Source organism: Cavia porcellus, unplaced genomic scaffold, assembly GCF_034190915.1.
Source record: "Cavia porcellus strain 051 isolate PalLab524CR breed Dunkin Hartley unplaced genomic scaffold, mCavPor4.1 scaffold_6, whole genome shotgun sequence".
NCBI lineage: Eukaryota > Metazoa > Chordata > Mammalia > Rodentia > Caviidae > Cavia > Cavia porcellus.
This window is the reverse complement of record NW_026947489.1, coordinates 7229550-7249525: the sequence shown is the minus strand read 5'-3', so window position 1 is coordinate 7249525 and position 19976 is coordinate 7229550. Positions and strand designations below refer to the sequence as shown.

Here is a 19976-nt window from a genome sequence, read left to right as displayed (position 1 = left end):
AAACAAAGGATGAAATATACCAAAAGAAAGGTGGAGTAGCTTTATTCAAAGCAAGGAAAATTATCAAGAATAAATAAGGCCTTTATAGACCACGAATAGGGTCCTCGCTCCAAGAATACACAACTCCTGGTGTGTATGAAAGTACCAACAGAGCATCCAGACATATGCAGCAAAGGGCTGGGGTGGAGCTCAGGGGCAGAGCGCTTGCCCGGCACTGCAAGACCCTGCTTCAACCCGATACTGCCAAACCAAAACCAAAACTTGAGCTCTTAGCTGCTTCACTCGTAATTGCCAAAGCTTGAAAGGAACCAAGATGGCCTTCAGTAGTGGATGCATAAATTCTAATACATCCAAATGTAACGCTGGTCAGTGATAAAGGGAGTTACCAAGCCATAAAAGCTATGGAGGAACTGAGACACATGTTACTGCATGCAAGAAGGCCATCGAGAAAGGCTGCATGAGTACGATTCCAGCTCTCTGACATTTGGGAAAACGCAAAGCCCCAAAGCCACCAAAAAGATCAGTGGCCTACAGGGTTCGTGTGTGGTAGGGGAGGATAGAGAATTTTACCCAGAGCAACTATTCGTGTGATACAATAATGGTGAATACACACACACGCGCGCGCGCACACACACATACACACACACACACAATTTGTCCAAATCCATGACATATACTACCGAGTGAACCCTAACGGAGACTGCTTTGGTGATGATGGGTTGCTGTAGGGCCATTCAGAAGTGCACGCTCTTAGGTGGAAGAGGCAGAGCTGTGCGTGTCAGGAAGTGGGGTACACAAGCTCTCTGTTCTTCTGCTCAATTTTGCTGCAAACCTAAAACTGCTATAGAAAAGAAAGTCCATTCATAAGAAAAAAATGGTGTACAGAGAAGAATCAATCAGTCAATATATATAAAGTTTTATTAAAAACTGTATGACCATATTGAAAGTGAGTTTCAGAAAAATGCAGTGATGAAGTATAACAAGGGTAAGGCGGTGATTAAAGTGTACTTTGCTTGTTTTGTTTTTAATGTCCAAATAATCCACATCAAGCCTTTAAATAGTATGCATATGCTATTTTTATTTTTAGTGATGTTTTAGCAAAAATAGTCTTTTAACTTTAAAAATTCAGTGAATAAAACAACTTTCTTTTCAATGCCAAATGTGTTTTTGTCTTCAGCACTGGGGACTAAGCCTCCGCACTGAGCTATATTTCCAGCTCTTTTTCATGTTTTGTTGGTTTGTTTGTTTTGCTTTGTTTCTCGAGACAGGGTCTTAAGATGTCATTAAGTTGCCCACACTAGGCTCTACTCGAGATCTCCTGCCTCAGCTTCCCAGAGTGCTGGCACCAGTCATGCTTGCTCTTTGGATTTTTTAAAAATGCCAACAAGACAATTTTTTCTTTGTTGACCAGTGTTATTCTGGTCATTGGGTTGTTGCTCATAGCAACCTCAACTGTTTCTAGAGGCTGAGTTCTCATAGCTGTTACCGACCCACCTTGGGAGTAGGAAAGAACATTTCCAGAAGCTTCTCACAAACCTTTCTTCAGGGTACTGTCTAGGTACAGGGTATACTACCTGGACCTAGTCCCTGGCAAGGGTGATGAAACTGAAGTCCAGCCTTGGGGCCTCACCTGTGCAGGGGGAGATGAAGTGATGCGTAAAAGTCAGAATCTTACGGAGGAAGAGAAGCCGGATGAACGCAAGGAGGTTAACATGACCCACTACACATTCTGTTTTGCATATATTGCTTCTAAACTCCATGCTCATGCAAGTAGAATTTTATTATCATTTCATGAATTCATAAGTTGCTGAATTTTATAAAAATGGTTGTATTTTTAGTCAGCTCAATACATTTTTTATTCTTTGAGACTTTTTCTTTGGTAATTACAAGCTTTTGGAGATTTTCCTGTATTGTTAATTTTTAGTTGGCCTCAGTTAGGATGACCTGGCGTATTTTCCACTGTTTTACGTATATCTACATGTATTACCTTAGATATTGCTATTGGATTGGGGGCTCGTGCCCAGATTTTTGATGCCCTGAACAAATAATAAGCAGAACAGCCAAAAAGAGCAGCAAGATCAAAGATTTATTGAGAATTGAAAGTAGACTGTCTGGTGGAAGCAGCCAGGAGGAAGATGGTGCCCTGAGGGAGCCTGGTGCTGAGGGTTTAAGCACGAGGCTCTGGGGAGGTTTCTGACTTTTTGTGGCCCATTTATTAAAGGAATACGAAATCTGAGGTGGGGGCTGGCAAACCAGCATAGTCAGTGACAGGGTAATTAATCTATTTATTCCCAATATATTTTAGAATCAGAGGAAAAAATCTGAGGAGCTTCCACACTCCTTTGAGAATATGTGCCATATTCCTTTCTTTTTAATTCATTCACATGCTGTTTTGTGAGTATTTATACTTATTTTACATGGCTCTTTCCCCAACTGCACCACACACTTCTTGGTAGTGAGAAACTATTGGATTTGCGTATTCTCCAGGAGGCACTGAGGTGCTCACGTACCTAAGTGACAGTGACTTTACAAATTACACCAAGCAATAGAAATAATTCAGTATATGCCCATCCCCAGGTCCTATATCAAATTTTCCACAAAACTTTCTATGCATCTAACACCTCAAAGATTTTACTTCTACCTGTGATCATGAGCTGTTCTCAAAGGGCACATAATTGGAGATATTTTATATTTCTGTAATTTAACATTTAACTTTGAATTTTTAAGTGATAGGAGCAGTACCACAATACATTGTAATAGTGTTCGATCACAGTTTTCCCAGTCAATTGATTTAGTTTCTTGCAAATATAAATCAAGCTTGCTCCAGTTCTATAAGGACTCCGCCACAGTCTTTAGGATGCAGAAAAACCACTGGCTTCCCATGGGCTCCTATTTTGGCTTCTTCACTTAGGGTACGGATCTTCTTTTTTTTCAAATCCATCACAGCTTCACTGATATCATCCACCTTGAGAAAGGCAATTAAGGAGAACACACATGAGATCTTGAAACTATCACATTACAGGATTTTAAGGTTTAGGAGAAACGTTGAGAGGCTGTACAATCTATCTCACCTGCCTTTGGACAGGAATGTTCTTAACACATTGTCATGGCCTGAAGTTTAGCTTAATTTTAGGGTGCATGGGGACCATGTGAGAGGCCCTGGGTTTCCTCTCGAGCTTTGCAAATGAATAAAAATCATCACAAAATATAAGCCTAGAATTTTCAGAGACACAAAAGGAGTTATAAATTTTTTCCTAAGGCAATAAATTCAATGCTAAAGAATTTCCATCATTAGTAAAGGTCGCCTCTTGTGACCTAAATTGTGCATTCTATACTTAATAATAGTTTCCTCTGATAGTAACATTGCTGATTCTTGGCTTTGAAAACAATGGTCTGCTTTGAAAATGATGAGACCAGACCAGCTCCAGCACAAGTGGGTGCACATTCTATTGATACTCCTCTTTTTAAGCTTTTTGGTACATTGACATTCAGATGACCATAGTTCATCTCATGCTGATCTGTACCACATATTAGGCATGAAGCTAGGATATTCTAGGGCTCTACTTGCTTGAGGCCCTCTTTTCAGGGGTCACCCTTGTGTGCTGCCTCATGTCCAAGGCCAGAAAAATCACTGTTCCATGTATTTTGTCTACATTATTCACTTCAGGCAGGAAGCTGAACTGGCTCTGTTACATTATCTCAGCTAGAATTAGAATTCTTAGTCAGCGGGGTTATTTCTCAGCACTTTAAAAATGTCATTGCACATCACTCTATAATCTGTGTGGTTTTTTCCTCTGATAGCTTTTATCACTTTCTCATCTTTGGTTTTCAGTCCACTGGTTGGTGTGCTTGGATTTTATTTTATTTGCATTTGCTCTATTTGAGATTCCTGAGCTGACGAGCTCTGGGAACCTGTGGGTTGACGTCTTCCGTCACACTGGTAATGCTGCTGCTGACTACTTTTCCCGTGATTGCTTCTGTTCCACTTTCTTCCCTCCCTTCCTGGGACTCACGTTCTGCTAGAACCTTTTGTCACATCCTTCATCCCTCTTGTACTCCCGTTTTCTTTTCCTTCCATGTTTTTCCCCACCCATGTTTCTTACCTCTTGATTTCGTATTCCCGACCTCTAGCCCTATGTAAATGCCTGTTGCTTTACCACCAAGTTTATGGTGATCCTCTACACATACAGTTCATTGCTGTCAGCCCAGCCGGCCTAGCACCGATGACACAGTAGCAACAAGCATACCTGGAGCTCAGACTTTGGTTTTGAATACATCCTCCATTAACAGGAACCAGAGCTTTCTGGTGAAATGAATGGTCCTACAGTTAGGGCATGGATTTTTGAGCTTGGAATACCTTGCAGTTTCAGAAAATAAGGAAATGCTTTTTTAAAAAGAGAGGGATGGAGATATGTCAAAGAACCTGAATGCCAACAAAAAGAGCTCCAAGTGGCTAAACCTAGAACAATTTGAGGAACAAAGTATAACAAATATCCACAAGCGTACTAATGTATCTTCCACATTCCTTAAGTGTATTATATAACTCCTTTCCAGAAAGAATAGCATGGTGGAGAAAAACAAAGGGTAACAAAAGAGAAACTTGACAAATGCTTCCTCAAGTGGGGATCAAGGTTATTATCAGCAATGATGTCATGTTAGTACTATGTGTTTGATATGTTGAGAATGGCACTTTACCTATGTGGCCTTCCTCCCAAAAATCAATAACCTCAGCTGAATGAGAATAAAGTATCAGAAAAATCTCAAATGAGGGGTGGTTTACAAAACACATCACCAGAAATCTTCAAAGTGTCAAGGTCATTAAAAACAAAGGAAATTTGAGAAACAGCTATAGGAAAGAAGAGCCCAAGAAGTCACAACACCCAATGTGTTAAGGAATCTTAGATGGCACTCTGGAACAGAAAGAGAATGCTGGATAAAACCAAGGAACCTGAAACATACTTTTGCTAATAGCAATGGAGTGACATTGCCTCATGGTGACAGATATACCAAGTTAAAATGTTCAGTGTTTATAAGGAGTCTGCAGAGATTACTCACCATTTTTAATGACTGGGCCTTGCTAGAATCCTTATCAGAACAATTCAAATATAAAAAAGGTATTTGTAATTCAATCTTGTAAGTTTGATTTATGGACTATGTATAGATGCTCCCTCTAAAGATTTATCTTTAATTTTGATTGATATGATGTCACTAGGGTTATTTCTTAGAGACACACACTGAACAAAGGCAGTATGACAAGTTGTAAATTACTTTTAAATGACTTAACAAAGGAAAAAGGCAAATGACGCAAGAGTGGCAGATCTTGAAAACGAAACCTGGATGACAGAGTTTGGGAATTCTTTACATCTTTTTCTGCTTCTTGCATTTTTGAAACTTTTCATAAAGTAATAATGATTCTTTTATAGTGCCTCCTTGATAACTTCTATTCTACCTATGATCATGAATATTTAATTTATATAACATTCTTCCAAGTACCAATATCTACAATTCTGATGTTGCATTCCAATTTTTAGTACATACTTTTTCAATATCCCTTCATCCAAGAAATACTTCTAAGCCAAGAAACACTTCTTCCAATAAGTTTACTTTTGAAAAGCACTGAATTGATATCGCACTATTTCTATTACTGTTTCTATCACTGTTTGATTTCAAAGACCTTGTACATTATTCAACCTTCGGTTACTTACTGTAAAATTTATGATTTGTGAGAGCTTTCTCAGTGGCAGCAACAAGAATGGAATAAAAGTGTTTCAATTTTCTGAATTGAAAGTATATGCTATGGTTACAAGAAATGCCAAGAAATCTGATTTTGGAAATTAAAATCTGTCCCTCTCAGTAATAAAAATAAGTCTGTAATCTTTTTTTTTTTTTTTTTTTTTGGTTTCGGGAATCAAATTCATGACCTTGCACTTGCCAGGTAGGCACAGTGTTGTTGAATAAGAACTCATCTTAAAAATGGGTTTTTATGGTCTTTTAAGAGTGTTTTTACAATTATGGATGTATAGTAGCTAGCTCGGTAAGGCCTTGAGTGTCATTAATGAAAATCTGGTCTATTGGATTTTTACTTCAGCTTGTTACCAGCCTTGGAATGTGAGGGTGTGTGTGTGGGAGTGTGTGCTGATTCTACCATCACTGTAAATTGAGAAGCAGTAATCCAAATAAAACACGTGTGGACATCACAATGAGAATTCACTCTCCTGGTCCATCTTGCAACTCCTTTGGTGCTCAGGTGCCCTTTCTGAAAACAGCAAAGAAATTCTGTGTTTTGGCAGGCAAGCTGTTGAGTGAAAACATCTTTTATCCTTAAGGCATACAGTTTTCAGTTTTATGGACAACTAAAATTTTATGATCAAGTAATAATGTCCCACTTTTAATAGTGCATGACAGTTTGGTTTAAGAAACACGGGCTTTTATTTCATGTAAGATTATACTGGTGTTAATTGATGTAAAAACTAAATGAATTCAATCTCCAATTGACTTAAGTCTATGAAAGTTAAAATGAGAAGGCTGCATTGAATATTTATGTTCGAATTGTCTCTTCCCCTGAAGCTAAAATCTAAGTGAATTACAGCAACCTAACACTGTTTTTTTTTTTTTTTTTTTCTTTGCATGGGGTTCAGAGGCTTATGCACTTTTGGAATTACTTCACGGGGCGCATACTACCTAAGCTTCTGTATTTGCCATGTAGCTTGGGGTAGCTGTGTTGTTTCCCAGCTGGTGGGCTCCAGTAAAATGTTTGCCAGTTGATAGTAAAACATTAAAAACAAATAAACAAAAACCTACACCAACCAACCAAAACTGATTTATTTACCTGACTAGTGTTATGCTTTGGATCTTGAGTGTCCTCAAAGGCTGGCGTGCTGAAGGCTTGGACTTCCGACTGTGGGGGCTGAGGGGACCTCAGGAGGCGGGGTTTAGTGCAAAGAAGTGAGGTCATGGGGGAGTGACCTTGAAGAGGATACTGGGACCCCATGCTTACTTTTTCTTTCTTCCTGGCTGCCGTGACACATAACAGGCCTCTTTTGCCATGTGCGCCTGCTATGATGGTCTGTATCACAACAGGCTCAAAGCAACAGTGCCAAGCAACCATGGGCTGACACCTCTGCAGCTATGAGCTAAAACAGACTTTTCCTCCTAAAAGTTGCTTATCTTAGGTGTGTTATTGCAGTGATGGAAAGCTAACACCACAGGACTCAGTCCAAGATGTCTCCTTTTCCTCTTCCCCCATTTTCTCCTTCCTTCCTACCTTCTCTTCTTCCTCCCTTTCTGTAATAAAATACCCTTTCTCTGGGTGGTGGTTTTAGCAACACGAAGTTTAAAACTTAACCAAGTTCCCTATGTTTCTGTTTTGCTGTGTTCTCTGGAAACTATCATTCTGTGAACTCCTATGAACTCCTACATCTAGGAACAGGTGATCACTAGTAGAGAAATTCTTTAGTGGTTTTGTAAAGCCAAAATGAGAATAGAATCTTTTTTTTTTTTTAGACAGTGTCTGGCTTTGCTGTCCAGGCTGGTCTTGAACTACAGGGCTCAAGGCTCAAGTGATCCTCCCACATCAGCTTCTCAAGTAGCTGAGACTTACAGATGTGTGACACTGCAGCTGGTTAGAACGGGGGGGGAATAATTTCATCCTCTCATTCATTATCTATCTGTCTCTGTGTCCCTGTCTCTGCCCGTCTTGCTATCTTGCTAAACTGCCCAAACTGGCCTTGAACTTTGAGACTCCTGCCTCAGCCTTCCAAGTTAGGAGTCAGGTCACTGGAGGGGTGGGTGCCAAGTAATTGGGGTTATGGCTGTGTCCACCAGAAATTCCCTCTCTTCTTGATTAACTTTCTCTTGCAAACAGGAAATGAGCGAGCTCCTTGGCCTTTTACTTTAATTACATAATTTTCTTTGTAAGGTATATATACTTGATGAAAAAAGATTTTAAGGGCCTGGGGATTTAGCTCAGCGGCATAAGCGCCTGCCTTGTAAGCAGGCAGTCGTGAGTTCGATGGTACCGATAAAAACGAAAAAGACAAAAACAACAACAACAACAACAAAACCAAAAAGAAAAAAGAAAAAAGATTTTAAAATGTATAAAAGCATAAACAGGAAAGCAAGCCATTTATCATGCGACTACTCAGAAATAAGACAATAACAACTGCAATTCTTTACTTGCTATCTTATTTTTAAATGGTATTTTCTCGTGTGTTTTTTCTCATAACCTACAGCTGTAAGATCACCTTTGAGACAACTCCAACATCCTTTCTGTGGGAGCAATGCTATCTGCCCAGGGAAGCTTGGCTCCCATGACTATCCCAGCATGTACACACCTGACTAACCCCCTCCAGGGAGCAGTCCCTGTCACCCTGCTGCCTCTTCCTCAGTGACATCTGACCTGCGTCCCAACACACGGGGCTGCCTCCTCCTCCACCCTCGTGTGGCTGCCCTTCGCCTCCCACCTGAGCCCTGGCACAGAGGCCTCCCTAGCTGTCTGAACTGTGCCACTCACTGCACCACAGGTCTCCTTCTGCCATGGGGACCCTGACACCCATACAGAAGTGTCCCAGTGCGCAAAGGTCCTCCTCACCCTGTCCACCTCTAGCTCCCTCATGCCTTCCCTGCCTTGCATGGATACTGGCCTTGGCTGGCTCAATGCTGGTCCTCCAAGCTGGCCACCCACGTACCACTTGGGCTTCACCTCCCGCATTAGCCCCCTCTCCCCAGCAATGATGTACTCACGGGACCAGCACCTGTGCATATGCACGCAGGCTGCGTGTCGATGCCCTGCAAACTCTTGATGCTTTCCTGCTACTCCTGCCTCGTCCCCATGTGGACCCTCCTCACCCTGTGTGGGCTCCAACTGGAGCACCAGACTGCGCATCCGTCTGTCTGGGCTGGGTGGCTTGCCTATCTGTGCATCACCTTCTGGAGGCTGGCACCTCGGAGATCCGAGTGCTGGCAGATGTAGCATTCACTCACAGCTTGTTTCTCTCAGACAGCGCCTCCTCCTGCATCCTCCAGTAGGGGAAGGGGTTGGCTGCTCCCCGGGGGTCCTTTATAGGGCCACCAACCCACTCGTGAGAATTCCACCCTCTCAAGCCAATCACTTTCGAAAGTAGCCCCACAGGAATTGGGGCCCTTCTCACCCTGACACCTCGGGCCAGGCTGCCTGCTGTGCCACAGGGCAGTAGGCAGCCCTGGTGGGTGGACAGGCTCCTCACCCTCCGGGGCTCCAACAGCACACTCTGCCCTGCCTTGCTCTCTGACCCTTACACCTGAAGTCTGCAGGCCGAGGGCTGCCGCAGCCACTCTTCTTCCACTTCCTTTCTTTTTTGCTTTGGCAACTAGAACGCAGCAATGGGCAGAACCAGTCGGTGGTGTGACCACCTCACCTCCAGCTGCAGGCTGCCCGGTACCTCTTCACTCTTTCATAGTGACTTGCATTCTCCCTTTTGTGGAAGCAGGCTGGGTTCTATCATCTCCCTGGATGCCCTATGCCAAATGCAGAGCATGTGCAAATAAACAGGCAAGCCCCAGGACGGGGACTTTGTAATTGGTTCACCTAGACATTCCTGGCACTCCCTACAGTGAATGTTAGCAATACTGAAAACCTTTAACAATCAGGGAAATACAAAGGCAAAGACTAGAAGGGACTTTAGGGGCACAGTTAAAGGGTACTGTGGCTGGGTGTAAGCCCTTCAGTGGCTGAGCCTGGTGGGGGTGATGGGGCATCTGAGGGGTCCCAGGGAAGGCTTCCTCTGGAAGGGGGATAGTACTCAGGAACTTCAAGTTAACAGCTGTAATGAACCAGCATGGACACATTTCAGTATTTCTACAACCTCAACACAAATGTATTAAATATACAAATACCTTTAAGTGGCCCTTTAGTGTTCACAATGATGTTCTTTGCTAGCTGGGTAAGTTGGCTGGTGGAGGCACGGTCAGTTCTAACCAACACCAGAAGCTGATGCCCATATCCGAAAGGACGGGGTATTCTCGTTCAGTCTGTAGAGGTTTCCGTCCACAGCTGGCTGTCTCCAGATAGGTGGCACAGCAGAGGGCCCTCACAGAGGACAAACGGTTCAGATAGGAAGCAGAGAGGGATCCAGGGAAGAGGGACGGAGCTGTGCCCTTCCAGGCCTGGTCGCAAGGGACCAACCTCTTCTGAGGGTTCTGAGAACCCTCTGAGGCTTCACCTCCCAACACCACATTTAGCTATAAACTGAGAGGACATTACTCCAGTGAGTATCACCCACACAGAAGGCTGTAGGAATCTACGTTTTGGTTTTTTTTAAGTTTTTTGAGACAAGGTCTTGCTCTGTATTCCAGGTTGGCCTTGGATTCACTATGGAGCTCAAACTCACGGCAATTCTCCTGCCTCAGTCTCCTGAGCGCTGGGATTACAGGCTTGTGCCACTGCACCTGGCTCAGGCACATTATCTCGATATAAACAGTAACAATGGGCAAGAGAAGGAAAAAACTAAACACAATGATCCAGTGAAGTTTATATTTCACCAGTAAAAGGCAAAGACAGAAGTCTAAGACATTTAGCCAAATCTCATAGGAGAAAGTGGAAATCATCAAAATTGAACAGAGAGAAAAAGCTGAGAACTGAAGAGACTGAGCCATGTACGAGACAAAGGACATTTATCAACAATTTTTGTTGAGTCAACTGAAAGCCGTGGAGTATGTCCATAACAGACACACTGCACAGTTTTATATGCAGCCCGTGAGAAAGAACATAAAGCCCTTTGATAGACAGCACTTTGTTTTTTATAATACTATAAAGAGATGATATTAAGAAATGGCAATAAACCATAAAGCTATAGAAGAATTGTGAATACTTTGAAAAGACAGATTTCTCAGTGTTATGTTCAAAACATTACAAAAAGCTAAAAAAAAAAAAAAAAAAAACCCAAGCCCCAGTTTTTGTGGATATGCTGCTTGTCAGGCTCCCACCCTATCCAGGACCCGTTACCTCGAGGCTCCTCAGAGTTCCAGAGGCCAGACAGGTTGGCTCTTCTCATGCTTGTTAATGAGGCAGGACCTCACTTCTGGCAATTTGACAACTAAATCATTCTAGAGCTTTTAGAAGTTTCATCTATCTTCTTTGTGCTGAGAACACATTACTGTACTGAAGGTTACAGCACTTTTAAAATGCCCACAGATTCTTTGCTACTCATCCCCTCAAGGGGCAGGATGTAGAGACTCTGCCTCACACCTGGGCTGCCTGGACCCTGCCATGACCGACAGATGACCGCAGAAAGGCTGCTGCGGGACCTCTGAACGAGGGTGGAAGCGCCACGTCCTCTTGCTGGGTCCTGCGGGGACACCCCTTCTGGGAAAGCCAATCCCCCGTTAGGACAGCCACCCTCCAGCCTGGCTCGTGGAGGTGAAGTGGGCACCTGTACAAGCTCAGATGTAGGCCAGGCTGTGCGTCAGCATCGAGTGCCAGCCATGTGAAATATTTAGGACACCCAGGCAGGGCCTTCAGGTGACACCTGTCACCATATGAGATCCCAAGCAACAGCCCTCCTCAACTTCCTGATCCCAAAATTCTGAGCAAATGAAACACTTGGTTGCTCAATACCATTCTATAACACGGTGACAGTCACCAGAATGACCATCAGAAAAGTACTTTCTGACTGGTTCTATTACTTTTTGTACTTTGGAAACCAATTCCAGACCAAGCTGTATTAGTCAGAAGAGATGAGATCATACTCTTGGAACATAATGAAGCTTGAAATTTTAACAGGTTTCCTTAACAAAAGTGTATTTTCTGTTGAAGGAAGGGCAAGACATTCTCCTCTATTGGTGGGATCGGGGAAATAAGCCTCCTCTATCTTGTGGCACCACTGTCTGGCAGTTTGCTACCACACAGAACGAATAATTCTCAAAGATTACCACCCTATAGCATTTTCCATTCAAAAGACTGTCATGCTATCTGACAACACCAGGACAATTTTTAAAGTGACCAATGCTGAGCGTGGTGGCACATGTCTATAATTCCAGCTAGCACAGGATCACAAGTTATAGGCAACCTAGTTAGTCTACAGCTTGTGCATGCCAGGCCTCCACCGCTGAGCCATGTGCCACCCCTTACACCATTTTTAAAAACTCAGTATTTGTTGGTAATTTTTAAAATACAGGGCTTTGTAAGCTATAACTAGACACCACCTTTAACAAAATTTTCAGCAAGAAAACTACCCCCCCTCTATTTTTTTTAGGGAGGTCACAAAATGATGACAGATGGTATCAGACTGAGGTAGCAACTTCTTTCCAGACTTTCTCCTGTTACCTACCATCACTTTGTACTCAGACATATTTTCATTTCCCTCTTTTGATCTCTACTTTTGAATTTGCTGTTACTTCACTGAACTCCTACTTAACTGAACTTCTAACCACACAGCCAGCCCCTTTGAAGGCCTGGACTCTCTTGATGTAGAACCTGGACAGTACAGTGTGGAAGAGAGTGGATTCAAAGGCAAATGATCTTGCATCTCTTCCTGGGGGACTTAAATGGGTCTACTGATGAAACTTGTAGCCAAAAGTAACCTCCTAAAATCAAATAAAGGGTAAATATTAGACCTTGTGTAGTTCTCTAGTCTATTGTCTTATAGCTCCCCGCCTCAAATTTTATTTTATTTTTTGGATTTTTTTATTTTTTGGTGCTAAGGACCAAACCTAGGGCTTCCAGATTGCTAGAAGTATTCTACCCCTGAGCTAAATCCCCAGCCCCTCAAATTTTATTTTGTCTTATTTATTTATCTTATTCTTTTATTGATTGGTTGGTTGGTTGGGATGAGATAGGTTCTCACTATGTAGCCCAGGTTGGCCTTGAATTCACAGTAATCCTCCTGCTTCAGCCTCCTGAGGGCTGGGATTACAGACATGTACCACCATACATGGCCACCTCACATTTTAAGCTCAGGTAACATAATGAAGGCAATTGAGCTTCATGGCCAAGAGTGCAGACCCTGGAATCAGAACAAATCTGGGCTACGCCTTGTCACTTAAAATGAATTTTACTGTGAGCAAGTTAGCAAACTTTGTTTTCTTGCCAGTCAACTGGGATTAATAACACCTTCATGGGGTAGCTGTGAGAAATGAAGAAAATAATTCGTGTCTAATACCTCATATGCTGACAAAGGGAACTCAAGGTGTTTTAGCTGTTAATGCTATGGTGTTAAGTGTGCTCTTTCCTCTGCCTAGAATACCTTTTGCCTACGTTCATCTGGGAATTCCTTCACAAGTCATTCTAACCTGCATTCCGTGAGTACCTCCAGCTCCTGGACTTGTGACACCGAAAAGACAGACTGTAGAACATACACTGTAGGTTCTCATTTGTGTTTCCAATAATGAAGTGAACACATCCTTGACTTCAGTCTACAATCAATTCACCTTTCTTCGGAATAAGGAATGAATCCTATTAATTATGTCATTACTTCAAGCAAAGGAATTATTCTAGCACATTAATTTAAGTTGAAGCCTAATTGGTACTGCTGGTATTCTAAAGGGCAATGATCTGAACATGATTATCTGCAGATAAATGTTCTCTAGTCAGAATGTTCTTGCCTAATATTTCTTCAAGTTTTCTCAGAAACTGTTAACAAAGGCAACTCAGAAGCTCTTAAAAATCACAGTAATTGATAATGCACTGTTTTTGTAATAAGGATCAAGTTATTGGAATTTTAAGGACAAAAAGTGATTATAATACTTTGGGCTGGGAGTGTAGCTCAGTGGTAGGGTACTTCATGCTTAGTACACATGAAACTCTGGATACAATCCTTAGCACCAGAGAAAAACAAAACAAACAGCACTGATTTTTCACTTGCTTATTATCTTAGATAGTAAAAAGCAGTTATATTCCTATTACATGAGCGGTCATACATAGCCAATGAAATCTAGAACAACAGTCTATGTTCCACTCAACTTTGAGGAATACTTGATGGTTGTCGAATTAAGACTAGTAAAATACATTAACATACTCTTTTCAGATTTTTAGGATCAGTATCTATCTATCTGTGGATTCACCTGTGCGTTGGACAATCATTCCCTTTAAAGAACTTAAAGTTTCTGACCACAATGACCACAGGTATGCAGTCTCACGGAGTAAAAGGAGAGACTGACAACACCAAAGTGTTATTGAAATTCTATTAGTGAAAATAATAAAAATACCTCAATGCAGATGTGATGTATTCCTCCAGCCTCGTTTCTCTTCAGAAAGCCTGCAATTGGACTGTTACTGCCCAGGGGATGAAGCAGTTCCATCTTGGTATTTCCCAGGCTGACAAAAACAACAGAGACTCCATGTTCTGGAAGAGGGACCGCTTCGCTTACCTGGGCCCCCAGAATATTCTTATAAAACGCTGTGGCCTTCTCCAAATCTGGCACCGCTATGGCCACATGATTGAGTCGACCCAGGTTCCACACAGGGTCTGCGACTTGATGCTGGGGCTGGCACAGGGAAAATCCTCTGACTGCTGCAAGAGGTGTGTGCAGTCTAGAAAAGAGTCCTGAAAAATTGAAGAGCTGTTAATATCCTTCGGAGAATTAATGCACTTTTACATTTAATATTAAAAACTAATCAGCTAGTTCATGTTATATTATACTATATATATTTTTAATTATTGAAGTTAAATCAGGGGGAGATACGTAAAAAAACTTACGCCAAAATTACTCATTCTGCAATAATTAAAAGCTAATTATTTCGAATTTTGAAAACCAATTCTGAACTTGAACTAGATTCTGAATAGAAGGTGATATTTGTTCATAGGAAGTTATATTTACTAATAATACTTAAAGGACAGCTATATATTAAGAAGCACTCACTAATCTCTGCATTTCACAGGAGCAAGTTGTAATAAGAGAAGGAAACAACATACATTTAATAAAAGCAACCAAATTTCTTCCCTATTTAGATCCATTTTTTGGCCCTACAATGTGTAATTAAGTCTATTAAAGGTATAACTATATAGTGCTTTTAATATGAATGATTATCAGTGAAGGAAAATATTTCATTGTTGGGGGATAAACAAGCAAAGATCGAAGGGGTATTTCACTTATGTTTTTCTTATTTTGTAGGAAGAGAAGCAGAAATGTTTCTGAGTGTGAAGAAATCGTCTTTCACTCCGTAACTGAAGAAGGCCACGAGGTGTCCTCATGTGTTACGCTGCTTTCTCTTGCACCCAAACCCTGGGCTTTTAAGCGTCATATTCCACCCCCACTCCAGAATGAAAATTACACACATATCTGAGCTCTAAATATAACCCTGTAAAACTGTATAACTTAATAAAATAGTATGGAAAATCAAGATAAAGATCACATGCAGAATTTTAAATAGGTGCTAGTTTTTAGTGAAGATCACTTTAAACTCTCTCATTCAGAGCTTCTGCTAACAAAAAACATTCCCCTTAACTGAAGTTTTTCAGTAACAAGGAAATTAAAGCAACACTTTTATTTAAGAATACAAGCTTGCATTATAATTCAAGGGAAAGCAAATTCAGTCTAAGACGATCTTCTGTCATATTATTGCATATTAGTGCACATTATTGATTACTGAGGTATCCAAAAATTGGCATTATCAATAGCAGGGACAAAGGAACCCTTTGATATTGTTGGTAGGAATGTAAACTAGTACAACCACTATGGAAATCAGTGTGGGGATTCCTCAAAAAACTTAAATTAGAAATTCCACTCACCCCAGCTATTCTCCTTATAAGTATCTTCCAGAAAGGGGCAAAGCATTACAGTATATCAGTGACGTATGCATACCCTGTTTACAGCAGCACAATTCACCATAGCTAAAGCTGGGAAAGTGGCCATCAACAGATGACTGGATAAGGAAAATTGTATTTACATACAATCTAGTACTACTCTGCCACAAAAAGGACAAACTGGAGTAACTTATAGGAAAATGGATGCATCTTGAGACCATAATGTTAAGTGAAATAAATCAGATGTGCAAGCTTGAATACTGCACGGTTTCTTCTTGGTTTTGGTACCGGAGATCGAATTCATGACACTGTGCTTGCCAGGCAGGCACTTATGCCACTGAGCTGAATCCCCAGCCCTGCATGAGAAAACCAATGTATAAATAAAGAGCAAAATAAAAGACAGAAAATAGAAAATAGGGAGATAGACCTTTGCAAAATGGAAGGAGATCAAGAAATGGAGGAAGTGGGAGAGAAGGGGATGAAAAAAGAATTCAAATGTATTACGTACATGTACCAAGCCTCATGACGAATGTAGTCATTATGTACTGCAAGCATGTACTAATAATAACACATTTCAAAATTTTATAGGACAAAAGTAAACACATACTCAAACATAGGTTACTATCATACAGTTCTATAGACTCATTGTGCTACTATGAAATCCAAACTTTATTACAACAGGTATGCACAGATAAATGTATATTTGAAACTAAATTCCATGAAAATACCCAATCCTTAGAATGACGTGCTTTGATATTTTCTATTGTTATTTCAGTTTTTAAAAAATATGAGCATCACCCACTACATATCTCACTTGCTGGTTTCCTGCACTATACAGTCATCTGTTCTTGTGTCAATGACATACAACGATGAGGAACGCAGGGTATTCTGTGGTGATCATCAGCCTCTTGCAGGGATGTGGTGAGATGAATTTCACAAATGCTAACAAACAACAAAAATAATGGTCAAGGTGTTCCTATCGTCTTTCTTTCTCTGCAGCTCTATGTGCAATTTGCAATGGAAGTTTACTACAGAAAGTATTTATATTTAAAAACCCTGTAGCCTGCATGATGAGTCACGCTTGTAATCTCAGCCCTGGGACAGCTGAGGCAAGAGGACTGGATGTGACAGGCCAGCCTGGGATGTATAGTGAATTCAAGGCGGACTGGGACTCCACTGTGCAACTCTTATCTCAAAACCTCCAATATGCCCCCCCAACCCAACCCAAAAAACAAATGAAAAATCCCAAAATATACTGTATGCAGAGAGGACCCGAGCTTCTGGGTAGCAGGCACATTGAAGTTGGCCTGTCAAATACTGAGCTCAGGTGTCTGAAATTCTCCTTCCCAGTTATCCCTACAAGACATGGGGCAACAGGATCTTTGGGCAGGCATCCTGTTACCAGCAAGGGAACAAAAATTTTAACAGAACAAATTATAGGATGTTTCAGTGAGAGCAAAGTTTTATATCCTAAGCCAATTTGCTTTAGGTATATGTCAAAAATTCTGTGTCTGAAAAGGTAGCCCAAGCAATTCATGTTATGGGAAGCCTCACTGAAGACTTTATTTAAAATCTTAATATTTGGGTTTTCTAGAATGAAAAGGTCCTTCCTTTTCCTTCAATAGGAAACAAACAAAAAACCCTTCTGTATATGTTAAAAAGATGGAAAGACAATAATAAAAATTTAGGATTTTGAAATTTACACTCCAATACAGGAAGAGTATTTACTATTTAAAGAAATTAGGTATTAACCTTGAATATAAAGTGTCATAAAATTGTGACTATAATAAATTTTTAACCATTTTATACCTTAGTAGCTTTAAAAAGATTTGTGATTTACATAAAGTTCACCCACTTGCAGCGTACAATTCAGTAGACCTTACAAGATGTGCAAAGCTGTGCAACTTTCACATGATATACCTAAGAGGCGATGTACCCTATGGCTGGAGATAGAAGCCCTGGTACTCAACGTGCTGGTTTAAATCTAGATTTTACCCTGAGTGGTATACTTAAGCAAGTTACTCAACCTGTTTTGCCATTGTTTTTACCTACATAAAATTTTTAAAAATCGTTTCATAAGAGTGTCATGGGATTAAATGACGTGCCTGTAATCTTGGCTGTTCAGGAGGCTAAGGAAAGGTCAGCCAGGAAAGTTAGCAAGATCTTTTCTCAAAAATAAAATAAAAAGGGCCAAGGAGACAGCTCAGTCAAAAAGTACTTGCTTTGCTTGTACAAGGCCCTGGGTTCCCAGTACGTCTTCCAAAACATAAAACAGCTAAGGCTCTTGTACTTGGTAAAGTCTTGGCAGGCAGTGTTTCTGTATGCACTGCTTCTGTCATTAGTTCCCAGTTTACGACTTCTGACTGGGGCCCCACTCACTTCCTCTCACACTGGACCATTGTATGGGCTCTGATGTCAGTGCATCATCGATAGTATTTAAGTATTTAGTGATCACTGACCTCTTGGAGTTTTACTGCACAAGTTTTTAAAAGCAAAAGAAGCTGTTTGCTTTCTGATACAGGAATACAGATTTACTATTTTCCTGAGATAAAGTGAGTTGCTTATGATAACTTTTTAATTTACCTACACTGCTCATGACCATGTTACTTTTCTAGCTATGTATCAGTGCTATTTTATAACCTTTCCAAAATCTTTAATTGTGCCTAAATAAACTATAAAGCTACAAATACGAAATCAGAAGTCGAAGATGGTGTAGGCTGGCTCTGCTGATTAGTTTTGTCATAAGAGAGATAAAGACAAAAGGTCAGTGAGCATTTTATTGAGTCCTCATATTTCAGAAACAGTCCTGACAGGGATTAAGCAATTTTCTCTAAGCTTACACTAAATGGCTGGGCCTCACATCCAGGTCTGTCTAACATGAGAGTTGATACTGTTAAATTATTTAACTCATTTCTCTGAAATTCTTTACCTGTTTTGAATCTTAATTTTTAATACCATTGGTGTATGTCCTTCTTTATATGAGATGGCTTCTGAAGAGCTAATATAAGATGACATTTTGCTTTGTGAGTTTTTTTAATAAACACCTGACATGTATTTTTAGCAAGGATAGAAAGTCCAATAGGGTGAATTATCACCAAAACTTGTGTATCGCCTGTTAATTGGAAATTCATTTTTCATAACTGTGCTTCATTTTCATAACTGTGTTTAGCTTGTTTCATATATACCAGCTCTAAAGTCATTGTGGAGACAGCTGAACCTATTAGGAGGCACTTTTTGCATGTGGCTCAGCTCGGTCTCCTGGTGATGTTATAACACTGGGTAACAGAAATTTTGTGATTAATAAGAAATGGTAGAAGGATCAGTAAAGAGCTCAGCTTGCAATGGGACTTCGGAGGATTAGTAGGGCTGTCCATTCCAATAGGTTCCAACAGGTAGAAAATCTCAGGAGTGAAATCTAACATTAACGAAAGTTCATTCCCTTGAACCATTGTTTGAAGGTACTAGTTGAAAGATCTCCCTGGGGCATGACCACTTCACAGTTTCTTCCCAAAAGGAAATCTCAGATGAAGGGAAATACTTGCCTTCATGCAAGCAACAAAAGAAGAAAAAGAAAGAGAAGAAAATAGAGTCAGCAAACTTGGGCATCTGTCATCACCGATTCTATCCAGCCTTTTTTGTTCTGTTCTGTTTTAATGGAAGTGAAGTCTAAGAACTTCCAATCTGGGTATCAGGGCACGAGAGTCTGACGCTCCTCGGGGGTTCTTTATCCCACTGACCTTCAGGGGTCCCAGCAGGATCCCAAACGTGTCTGGATTCCGCGGAAGTCTTTCAGGATTTGCCCCTTCCTGGGTCCCCCGTCTCTTCTGGGGGGCGGTAAAGAGCACCCACCGCTTCTTCCATTCAATCCTCTGCTTCGCCTCTCCTCCCGGGGAGGCTCCCTCGCCCCTCCGCCCACATCTAACAAGGGGTGACCCCTGGTGGCAGCGGGACTCACCCGGGGAAGAAGAGCTAAGGACCCTGCGGACCGAGGCGGTGACAGCAGCCGGGAGCGCGCCCTAGACCCGGCGCTCTCGCCTCCGCCCCGGGGCCTCCTCGCCTCCCGGCCCGGCCCGGTCCCGAGCTCCCGCCCACGGCGCCCCGCGGCGCCCGGGATTCACCTGCAGCGCCCGCCGCCACCGCCGCCCTCAGCGCTGCAGCCATCTCTGGGAAACTACTCGTGACCCCGGAGGCGGGGCGGGGCCACCGGGGATGGGGCGGAGCCACCAGAGCGGGGGCGGAGCCACGAGGGGCGGGGCC

At 41.6% G+C, this 19976-nt stretch overlaps 1 protein-coding gene across 2 annotated transcripts; it reads right to left on the bottom strand.

Moving 5' to 3' along the window:
- Positions 1–1058: 1058 nt before the first annotated feature.
- Positions 1059–19954, bottom strand: Mcee (methylmalonyl-CoA epimerase). Of its 2 annotated transcripts, none has more exons than XM_013158880.3 (3): positions 19838–19954; positions 14344–14519; positions 1059–2965 (listed from the first exon to the last, which is right to left on the bottom strand). In XM_013158880.3, the coding sequence occupies exons 1-3, from the start codon at positions 19878–19880 to the stop codon at positions 2813–2815; spliced, it is 372 nt and encodes a 123-aa protein (XP_013014334.1). In that variant the 5' UTR covers positions 19881–19954; the 3' UTR covers positions 1059–2812. The 2 variants fall into 2 exon arrangements, with proteins under 2 accessions (XP_013014334.1, XP_003475333.1); XM_003475285.5 differs by having other exon boundaries at positions 14182–14519; positions 19838–19953.
- Positions 19955–19976: the final 22 nt, after the last annotated feature.

Excerpts from the sequence above, each read along its gene's own strand:
- Mcee (XM_003475285.5), bottom strand. The coding sequence starts at position 19,880 with ATGGCTGCAGCGCTGAGGGCGGCGGTGGCGGCGGGCGCTGCAG. Across the intron at positions 14,520-19,837 it reads GGTGGCGGCGGGCGCTGCAG|GACTCTTTTCTAGACTGCAC; the intron begins GTGAATCCCGGG and ends TCAATTTTTCAG. Across the intron at positions 2,966-14,181 it reads TACATCACATCTGCATTGAG|GTGGATGATATCAGTGAAGC; the intron begins GTATTTTTATTA and ends GCCTTTCTCAAG.